This window comes from Lipotes vexillifer, unplaced genomic scaffold, assembly GCF_000442215.2.
Source record: "Lipotes vexillifer unplaced genomic scaffold, Lipotes_vexillifer_v1.1 scaffold586, whole genome shotgun sequence".
Lineage (NCBI taxonomy): Eukaryota > Metazoa > Chordata > Mammalia > Artiodactyla > Lipotidae > Lipotes > Lipotes vexillifer.
Window position 1 is genome coordinate 381,277 of NW_006781860.1, and position 10,798 is coordinate 392,074.

Below are 10,798 nucleotides of genomic sequence, written 5' to 3' on the forward strand. Positions count from 1 at the left end.
ACGGGGTTCAGCAGCGGTTTAGTCCTGTTTGAAGCATGGAGGAGAATTCTGTCTGCTGATGCAGATTGTTAGTCAAGTCATGTAAGAACCATGAGAGTAGGTGAGCTTCTCAGTGAAGAGCGTGTCCAGCGTGAACAGTGCTGAGTAGAGATCTCCAGTGTTGAGGGGACGGGGAAGAATGGAAGGAGTCGGCAGTTTCTGAGAGCCTCCTGGGCACTTTATGTACAACATCTCCTTTTATAAAAGGAAGGATCAGCAAGGTTAAGTAATTTGCTGAAGGTTGCTCAGCTAGTAAGTGATGAAACACATCTGCCGTTAAAACTAGTGCCCATTTACTTGAGAGAGAGAACAACTAGGAGAGAGAAGCAATGAAAGCACAGAGACGGAAGAATTTCAAGGCGAGCAAGGTCAGGTGAGTTCCATTTACAGTGACTGTGAGGAAAGGCACATGCATCACTTCCCTTAACGGTCACAGTAACTCTCTGAAGTACTTCCTATTATTTCCATTTTCCAGATAAGGAAACTGGCCTAGGGAGAAAAGAACTAAGAAATATTCATGGGATTGGACAAGCAGGAGGTTATTGGTCACCCTAAAAAGAACCAACTTAGAGGAGCAGGGAGATGGGGGGGTGTCTCCTCCATACCAGTAGCTTGGGCCTTGGGAGGACCTCATTGTTCTAGGGTAAGTGGCACGAGCAGAGGCTGCCCAAGGTGAATAGACTGAAAATGGAGACCAAAATGTTAAACAGTGTAAGAAAAAAGTTTTGAAAGGGCTTTACCCTAACTTTTTAAAAAGTATGAGAATATGTTAATTTTACCTTATAATTAACAGAATTTGGATTATAATTGCCACCATTTGCTTGTTTAGGATGAGCCAAAGAATGAACCGGATGCCTGTCCATGTTGTCCGTCCATCCATCCATCCGTCCATCCATGCATGCAGATAACTTTTCTATCAGTTGGTACCCAATAGGATGTGTCTTCCATTTGACTTTTGAAGAATAACAGTAAAAGGCACTATTTCTGCAAACATATGAGGACCCTCTGCATTTGCTGTCTTCTGTGCCGACCACCCAGCCCCACAGCCTTAGCCATGCCCTCGGCTCAGGCAGTAGAGCTGCCCAGACACACACACACGCACGCACGCACGCACGCACGCACGCACACACTGAATTCCATGGGACTCGCCTCTCCAGGTGGTTGCTGTTTGCCGTCTGGCATTATAATCCTGCTGAGTTGTAATCATCTCTTTCTTGTGAGCCCCAGATGTTGCAGGCTGGGTGTTAGTTGTCTTTGCATCCCCAGCTTTTTGCTTCTGAAGACTTAATGGAGGATTTGATCCCAGCCCTTTTGTTTACTGCCTCCAATTTGCCCTTTTCTTTCTTCATTTGCTTTCACTCCTGACAACCCTTTTCTCAGTTCCTAAGCCCTTATCTTGCAACCTCCTTATCACCTTGTGTCATGAATCAAGTACAGTAACTTTTTATAAAGGCTTTTTATTTGGAAATAATTTCCATGTACAGAAAAATTACAATAAAAGTACAGAGAACACCCGTATACCCTCCACCTAGATTGTTATAGTCCCTTTGCCTTATCATTTACATTCTCTGTCTCACTCTGTGTCTTTTTTTTCCGTTCCATTCAGTGTGCATTTCCTAAGAAGTAGGGATATTCTCTTACATAATCACCAATGGTACAATTACCAGCTTTAGGAAATTTAACATTGACATAATATTCATAGTCTAATTTTGTCACTTGACCCAGCAATGTCCTTTATACATTTTCCCCCTCAGTACAGCATCCAGTCCTGGGTACAGTACTGCACTTTTTGTCATGTCTCTTAGCCTCCTATAATCTGGAACATTTTCACAGCCTTTCTTCATCTTTTATGACATTAATGTTTTTGAAGAATACTCCCCCCTTCTTTTTTAAATAGACTATTTCTCATTTGGGCTTTGTCTGATATTTCCTCATGATTAGATTCAGATTATTCATTCTTGGCCAGAATACTACATAGATGATGTGTCCTTCTCGGGATATTGCGTCTGGAGGCCCACAATGGCCATCTCTCCCTCGTTAGTGATGTTGATTTTGGTCACCTGGTCAAGGCGTTGTGCAATTTTTCCATTGTGTAATTTAAGGAATTTTTTTTTATCAAATGCATACATGCCTAAAATTCATACGTTAAGTCTGAAGATTGTGATGAGTGTTCATATTTGGAACTTATTAGTAAATTGTTAAAGTGGTTATGTGGAAGCTTTCTCATTCTTTCAATCCACAGATCACAGTTTAACCCTTGTAACCTGTTTTTCTCTTTTCTTCTTTGCCATTAAAAACCTTGTAGAGGCAGCAGTACCACCGTGGGTTGATAGTAATGATGAAGAAACAATTCAACAACAAATCTTGGCCCTATCAGCTGTGAGTATCTTGTGATACCCTGTATAGAAATACTTCCTTCCTATCATGACTTTATCCTTAGCAGAATGTTTTTCTTCTATACAATTTTTTAAGTATTTTGAGATGTTAGGAATGTACACATCAACTTTCATCATTTTTTTTCACTGACTATAAATTTGCTTTTTTCTTAGGTAGCTTTCTCTTATGGGAAAAGTCTAGCCTATTACACAAAATAATTCTTTCAGCCTTAAAAGGATTCTTTTATGTTATTAAGACAGTCTTTTGAGATGTGCAATCATGAAGTTTCTAGACAGCATTCTAATTCTTCTGAATGAAATGATTGTATTCTAAATTTTCTCTTTAACTACTATATGTATTTGTCTGAAACTGAAATTGAAAGAAAGAAAATTCCATATGCTGTGCCACAAAATGTTCTCTCAGGACTTCAGAGGGAACGGAGTGATACCACCTAACAATCGTGTAGCACCTGACAGTTTCAGGAAACACTTTCTCACACATTATCTCTTTTGAGCCTCGTGGTATGCCTGTGAGGTGGGTAGGGGCTTTTACCACCACTGTACAGGTGTGGGGACCGAGACTCTCAGATATGACCCTCACTTTTTTTTTTTCGTGGACCTCCGGCATGTGGGATCTTAGTTCCCTAACCAGGGATCAAACCCACAGCCCCTGCATTGGGACTGCGGAGTCTTAACCACTGGACCGCCAGGGAAGTCCCTGACCCTCAGTTCTTATCTGTGTCTCCACTGGGCTGTGAACTCTCAGCAGAGGCTGACTTTGGTCTCTGTCCTCAGCATCCAGCACCCCACCTGGCATGGGACGCAGTGAATAAGGCTTTTTACTATATCAGGGGTTTTCAAGTTTTATTTTTAACCCACTCTTCTTTTTTTTTCTTTTTTTTTTAACCGAAGTCAGAAATGGATCATTGGTCTAGAAAACAAACAAATGTAGAGCTGGGCTTTTCCTCCCTTCCAGTGCCCCAGGGCACTTTAAGGTTTTCTTCTTCCCATTAGTAAATCCTTAAAGGCCTAAGCATCCAATTCCATGTTCATCGTGGACACCATGTATTTCGTTTACCATGTTACAGCCAAACTTGACACTGACATCACACACCGATTATTTATTCCCAGAAGGAAATTTTGACAGTGAGACTCGGTGTCATTTGAGGGTAAATGTCAGATACCAACCAAGTCACCATAACTCCTCTGTCCCCCGTACCTGTCCCTCTCCTCATCTTCTGCATCTCAGAATAAAAGACTCCAGTTATCCACCAATTTTTTCTAGAGGAGTCTTTCTTGAGTCCTGCCTCCCCCCGCCCCCATCCTGACAGTGCTGTGTTCAGAGCATAGCTCTAGTCCACTTCACTGCTGTCACCATGGTCCTGGTGCTATTGTCTTCTGCCCAAGGCATCCCATCCCGACTGTTGTCCCATCCTTGCCCCTTTCCAGTACAAGTGCATCTCAGCAGCCAGAGGGGTCCATTTATGGTGAACACACTTCGTGTCACTCTCCTACACAGACCCTTTTAGTGGCGTCTCATCTCTCGTAGACTAAGATCTAAACTCCGTCCGCTGGCTTCTAAGGCCCCTGGCTTTGCCCACTGCTCCCTCGTGCCCCACTGGCCTGATTGCCAGCCCTCCAGCCACTGTTGCTTTCTGATATACAACTAGATCCAGCTTTGTCCTGCTTTAGTACCTTGAGCTTGCTGTCCCTTCTTCCTGGAACCTCACCCTGCACCATTCCACAAGATCTCAGCTCAGATGACATCTCCTAGAGGCCTTCCGTCAGCACGCTTTCAGCCCTGCACGCCCAGTTACAGCAGCGCAGAGCCCTGGCAGTCTAAACCCTTGTGTCTCTCCCCGCTCCACCGCCCCCAGCTGGAATGTAAGTGCCGTGAAGGCAGGGACTCCATCTGTGCTGTGCCCTGCTGAGCAGGTGGCGTGGAGCCCGGGGCATAGCAGGTGCCAGATGATCATCTGCTGAATAAATGATGCAATAAACGTTGCACCCAGGCACGCCTACAAGAGAGCTTCCGAGATTTCGGCATGACCCAGAGGCTTCCAAACAGTCTTCAATCCATCCTTTATGGTGGCTGCTGAATGTGTTAAGGAATAGATTCAATTGCCGTAATAGAGCTAAAAACACAGTAGGTTAAATGAGCTGTGAGTTTCTCTCCCTCCCTCCCTCCTTCCCCTTCACAGTCAGTCCAGAGGTAGGTGGTCTCAGTAGGTGTGCTTCGCCCAACGAAGTCACTTAGAGACCTAAGTTCTCCTTGTCTTACTCCCAAGCAGCCCCTAGGACATGGTGTGCATGACTGTGTTCCAGCCTGTGGGAAGTGGGAAAGAGGTGGCTGTACCAGACCACCTGAAGGACGAGACCCGCAAACTGCACTTATCACTCAGGCACACACCCCTCTGACAGCTTAGACACACAGCCACGACTGTACTCCAGGGAGCCTGGAAATCTGGTCTCTGGCTGTGTGGCCACATGCCAAGCTGGAACTCAGAGTTGTGATCCTGAAAGAAAGGAAGGTAGAAATGGATACTGGGAGACGGTTAGCAGTCTCTGCCGGAGTTGCCTGGCATTCTCTAACTTACCAGGCGCTAGTTTGGGACACTTCAGAGTGTATAGCAAAGTAACCCTTTAAGCTGTTTATATTGGAGGGCCACATAGGGCCACGTAATACATGAAAAGAAGTTGATAGTACATTTGTCATTAGAGGCTTGTGAGAACTCAATTCAGCAGACCGAATTTAGTAACTGCTGTAGGCCAAGCCTTCTCCTAGGACTTGAGATAAATGAGATCCAGCCCGCAGGAGCCCGTAGGCTTGCTAGAGAGCTGCTCGATGCACACACATACAGGATTATTCCCTGGAATGAGGAATGTAATACAGGACGCTAAGGACGTGCAGCGAGAGGAACGTCTCATTTATTGTGGAGCGGGAAAAGGATGGTGCCAAGGAAGCTTCCCAGAAGTGACGGCACTGGAGCTGAGTTGAGTCTTAGGAGAGTGTGTGGATGTTTGGGGGACGTGAAGCCGGGTTTGGCATTAAGGTAGGGGGTATCACAAGCATTTGTGTTTGGACTGTAGGATGCAGGTGGAGAAGTAGATAGGCAGAGGTCATGAAGACCTTATACCATTCTGATAAGTTTAGGTTTTATCTTTTTTTTTGTTTTTTTTTTTGTTTTTTTTTTGCTGTATGTGGGCCTCTCACTGTTGTGGCCTCTCCTGCCGCGGAGCACAGGCTCCGGACGCGCAGGCCCAGCGGCCACAGCCCACGGGCCCAGCCGCTCTGCGGCATGTGGGATCCTCCCGGACCAGGGCACGAACCCACGTCCCCTGCATCGGCAGGCGGACTCTCAACCACTGCGCCACCAGGGAAGCCCTAGGTTTTATCTTAAAGGCAGCAAGGAGTCATTGAAGGATTGTAGTCATAGGTAAAATATGTTTTTCTTGGGGCGGGAGAAATGGGACTGGAGACAGGTGCCCATTAGGAGGCCAGTGTAGAAACCCAGGTGAAACATGATTGGGACAACTTCAGGCTTTGAAATGTTTGTTTTGGAAGGTAAAATAACTAAAATCCATTGAGGGGGAATTCCCTGGCGGTCCAGTGGGTAGGACTCCATGCTTTCACTGCCGAGGGCCCGGGTTTGATCCCTGGTTGGGGAACTAAGATCTCACAAGCTGTGTGGTGCAGCCAAAAAATAATAATAATAAAATAAAATCCATTTAGGCTCAGAATTGTTCTTGCCTTATTAATGTAAGAATTATCAGAAACCAAAAATATTGTTAAAATCCAATATGAGCAAAATGAGATGAAGCTGACGCTGTTAGTAGCAGTGTAAACTGCTACCATCTTCTGGAAGAGAGTTTGGGCAATCTGTGTCAAACTAATCATACTGCTGGATTAGAAATCCCACTTCCAGGAATTTAGTCTAAAAAGATCACTTTAGAAGGAAATAAAAACTGTAAAGTGATGTTACTTGCACGGTTCTCTATAAGGAAGGATTAGAAACAATCTAAATGACTACTGAAGTGGGCCTGGTTAAGTAAATTATGGCTCATTCAGGGTAGACATAGCTACATTGGAGATGGAAAGACATTCACGACTCTGAGTAGAAAGGAAAAACAGATGTTGTATTCACACAGACATGTGCATGTTTGCAGAGAGAGACGCATCCGGGAGGGTGTTTGAGGAAATATCTTACTACAGTTGTCTGTGGGTATTGGGATTTTTGACTATGTTTTTCTTTAGTGTTCTGAATTTTCAAAAAATGGATGTGTGTCATATTTACAAACAAAAAAGGTGTTTAAGAAAAAAAAAGAAATCGAATAAAAACAATCAGTATTAATTGTTTGAGTGATCCAAAACAGCCTTTTGCCTTGATTATGCTCAGTCTGTGGGAAACGGGGTGGTTTGGAGACATTCCTTTATATGTTAATCAGTGTGAGTCCTGCTCCATCTCAGAGGAGTTCAAAACCATCCTCATTCCCTAGGAAATTTGCCTAACCCAGGAAAGCTTTGTTTGCCCTTGGATCTTTTATTTTGTTTACTTCTTGACTAACTGAAGAGAACTGGTCCAAGAGAAACATGGACTCTGTCAGAGCTCTTCCAGGTTGGGCATAGTAGGTACTGGTGTGCTGGAGATTCACAGTGCTGCCCACTCAGAATGTCCACATTATGTACTGACCATGCAGTTATGGGCCATATGAGGGTCTTCTGTGATGGGGATGTTTTCTCTAACACAGTCTTGGGTTGGATTTCTTTTTCTTTTTTTCCTTTGGCCACACTGCACAGCTTGTGGGATCTTAGTTCCCCAACCAGGGATTGAACTCAGGCCCCACAAGCACCGAGTCCTAACCACTGGACCGCCAGGGAATTCCTGGATTTCTTTTTAATGAGACTCCAGTTTGAATATATTAATGTTAAAATGTTTGTATGACGCATTTTATTTTGTTACTGTGTTGACTGTACCTCTTAATGGATTGTGAATTCGCTAACCCTTAGTTTAAGGTATCTTAACCTAAGCCTGAGTGCAGCAGCATGAAGAATAATTCACTTGGGACTTCCCTGGTGGCAGAGTGGTTAAGAATCCACCTACCAATGCAGGGGACACAGGTTTGAGCCCTGGTCCAGGAAGATCCCACACGCCATGGAGCAACTAAGCCTGTGCACCACAGCTACTGAGTCTGCACTCTGGAGCCTGTGAGCCACAACTACTGAGCCTGGGCGCCTAGAGCCGGTGCTCCGCAACAAGGGAAGCCACCACAAGGAGAAGCCGGTGCGCTGCAACAAAGAGTAGCCCCCGCTCACCGCAACTAGAGAAAGCCCGCCCGCAGCAACGAAGACCCAACGCGGCCAAAAATAGTAGCTCTATTTTTAGTTTTTTGAGAAACCTCCATACTGTTTTCCACAGTGGTTGCACCAATTTACATTCCCATCAGCAGTGTACGAGGGTTCCCTTTTTTCCATATCCTTTCCAACGTTATTTGTGGTCATTTTGATGAAAGATATTCTGACAGGTGTGAGTTGATCTCATTGTGATTTTGATTTGCATTTCTCTGATGATTAGCGATAATGAGCATCTTTTCATGTGCCTGTTGGCCATCTCTATGTCTTCTTTGGAAAAATGTCTATTCAGGTCTTCTGCCCATTTTTTAATATATTGCAAATATTTTCTCCCATTCAGTAGGTTGTCTTTTCATTTTGTGAATGGTTTTCTTTGCTGTGCAAAGGCTTTTAAGTTTAATTAGGTCCCATTTGTTTATTTTTGCTCCTGTTTCCTTTGCCTTAGGAGACAGATCCAAAAATATTGCTACGGTTTATGTCAAAGACTGTTCTGCCTGTGTTCTCTTCTAGGAGTTTTAGTGTTTAATGGTCTTACATTTAGGTCTTTAATCCATTTTGAGTTTATTGTTGTATGTGGTATGAGGAAATGTTCTAATTTCATTCTTTTACACGTAGCTATCCATTTTTCCTAGCACCATTTATTGATTGATTGATTGATTTTTGGCTGCGTTGGGTCTTCATTGTTGTGCGCGGGCCCTCTCTAGTTGCGGTGAGCAGGGGCCAGTCTTCGTTGCGGTGCACGAGCCTCTCATTGCAGTGGCTTCTTTTTGTTGTGGAGCACAGGCTCTAGGCGCGCGGGCCTCAGCAGTTGCAGCGCACGGGCTCAGTAGCTGTGGCTCGTGGGCTCTAGAGCTCAGGCTCAGTAGCTGGGGCGCACGGGCTTAGTTGCTCCACGGAATGTGGGATCTTCCCGGACCAGGGCTTGAACCCGTGTCCCCTGTGTTGGCAGGTGGATTCTTAACCACTGCGCCACCAGGGAAGTCCCCCCGGCACCATTTATTGAAGAGACTGTCTTTTCCAATTGTATATTCTTGCCTCCTTTGTCATAGATTAATTGACCATAAGTGCGTGGGTTTATTTCTGGGTTCTCTATTCTGTTCCATTGATCTATATGTCTGTTTTTGTACCAGTACCGTACTGTTTTGATGACTGTAGCTTTGTAATATAGTCTAAAGTCAGGGAGCATGAGCCAACTCTGTTCTTCTTTCTCAAGATTGCTTTGGCCATTTAGGGTCTTTTGTGTTTCTGTACAAATTTTAGAATTATTTGTTCTAGTTGTGCAGAAAATGCCATTGGTATTTTGATGGGGATTGCATTAAATCTGTAGATTGCCTTGGGTAATATGGTTATTTTAACAATATTAATTCTTCTAATCCACGAACATGGTATATCTTTCCATCTGTGTCATTTTCAGTTTCTTTCATCATTGTCTTATAGTTTTCCAAGTACAGGTCTTTTACCTCCTTAGTTATTAGATTTGTTCCTAGGTATTTCTTTCATTTTGATGTGATGGTAAATGGGATTGTTTTCTTAATTTCTCCTTCTCATATTTCATTGTTAGTGTATAGAAATGCAACAGATTTCTGAATATTAATTTTGTATCCTGCAACTTTACCAGATTCATTGATGAGCTCTAGTAGTTTTTTGGTGGCATCTTTAGGATTTTCTATGTATAGTATCATGTCATCTGCCAACAGTGACAGTTTTACTTCTTCCTTTCCAATTTGGATTCCTTTCATTTCTTTTTCTAGTCTGATTGGCAAGAAATGCCCTGGGAATGCAATGGTGACTGAGAAAGACCCAGTGCTGCTTCTCCGCAGATCATGGCCAGGCAGGGGAAAGTCTCATTGTTGGTTCCCTTGCCGAACCTTGGCTGAACACTTGCCACCCTGCCCAAAGGGCCGTTTGGGCAGGGTGGCTCAGTAGCCGTGGGCCAGGTGGCTTACCCCAGAGGACTCCTCAGCCTCGGGCCTGGCTGTAGGCCTCCCATGATGCTCTCTCCTGTTGAAACTGTTAAAGAATATATGAAAGGATTGGTCATTCTCCACTCTCTCTAAGGCAGGCAGGTTAATGACAGCTCAGTGTACTTTGCGGCTGAAGCATTTAGGAGAATTCAGTGTGTCAGATCACTGATGTGTTATTACTTATTAATTGCAGTCTATGGTTTTCCCCATGTTTTTCCTCCTTTTTTGAAAGGACAAGAGGAACTTCCTTCGGGACCCTCCAGCTGGCGTGCAGTTTCACTTTGACTTTGATCAGATGTACCCTGTCGCCCTGGTCATGCTCCAAGAGGACGAGCTCCTGAGCAGGATGAGATTTGCCCTTGTTCCTAAACTGTAAGCAGTGGGCTCTCGAGCCGGAGTGGCATGTATGGCCCTGGTCATGTACCGGGTATCGGAGAAGAAGCATGGGATGGGGGCCAGGATGCTCTCAGATGCTCTTCGTGAAAAGGGGCTCCGCAGCCCTTCAGCAGCACCCTCCCAACTCCACCCCCCACATAGGGTGCCATAGAATCAAAACTCAGGGTGGACTTTTCGGGAATTTTGGGGTCCAGATGATATGTGCTCTTTTATCCCCAGTTAGAAGGTAGAACAAATTTTCCTGTAAAAACAGCAGAAGTGCCCATGCCCTCCTGAATAAAATTAAGGTCTCCCAAGGCCCATCAGGACCTGGCCGCTGCCTTTTCTCCACTCAGGCTCTGCTCTCTGGCAGCAGCAGTCTTGTTCTGCTTCCCACCCAAGGCTTCTCCCCTCTGCAGATCTCTGCTTGTCCATTTAGCTCCAGCACATGCATCCTGACTTCTGTGACATGGCTATCAGCAGAGGCCACCTCCCTTCCCCTCTGCCACCATGGGTTCTTCCTCACCTTTTCTAATTCCAGTGCCTTCTTTTGAATCTGCCCCATTTTTAAAGTCAGCGGTCTTTGCTGTTCCGTGACTGTTCCTGTTTTATGACTCTCTCTTCTTGTTGTATTACTGTTCTCTGAGAACATGAAGTCTGGCTTTCTTGAGATACCCTTTTCGCTATACTCTTTC

General features: G+C 44.7%; 1 protein-coding gene across 2 annotated transcripts in view; it reads left to right on the forward strand.

Annotated features, from left to right (window-relative positions):
* The window catches only part of SYAP1 (synapse associated protein 1), a 31,411-nt gene that overhangs the window by 9,572 nt on the left and 11,041 nt on the right, over positions 1 to 10,798 (forward strand). For both annotated transcript variants that reach the window (XM_007454844.1, XM_007454845.1), the window contains 2 exons: positions 2,345 to 2,418; positions 9,961 to 10,100. In XM_007454844.1, coding sequence (XP_007454906.1) covers positions 2,345 to 2,418; positions 9,961 to 10,100 — 214 coding nt within the window. The remainder of the gene's footprint in view (positions 1 to 2,344; positions 2,419 to 9,960; positions 10,101 to 10,798) is intronic.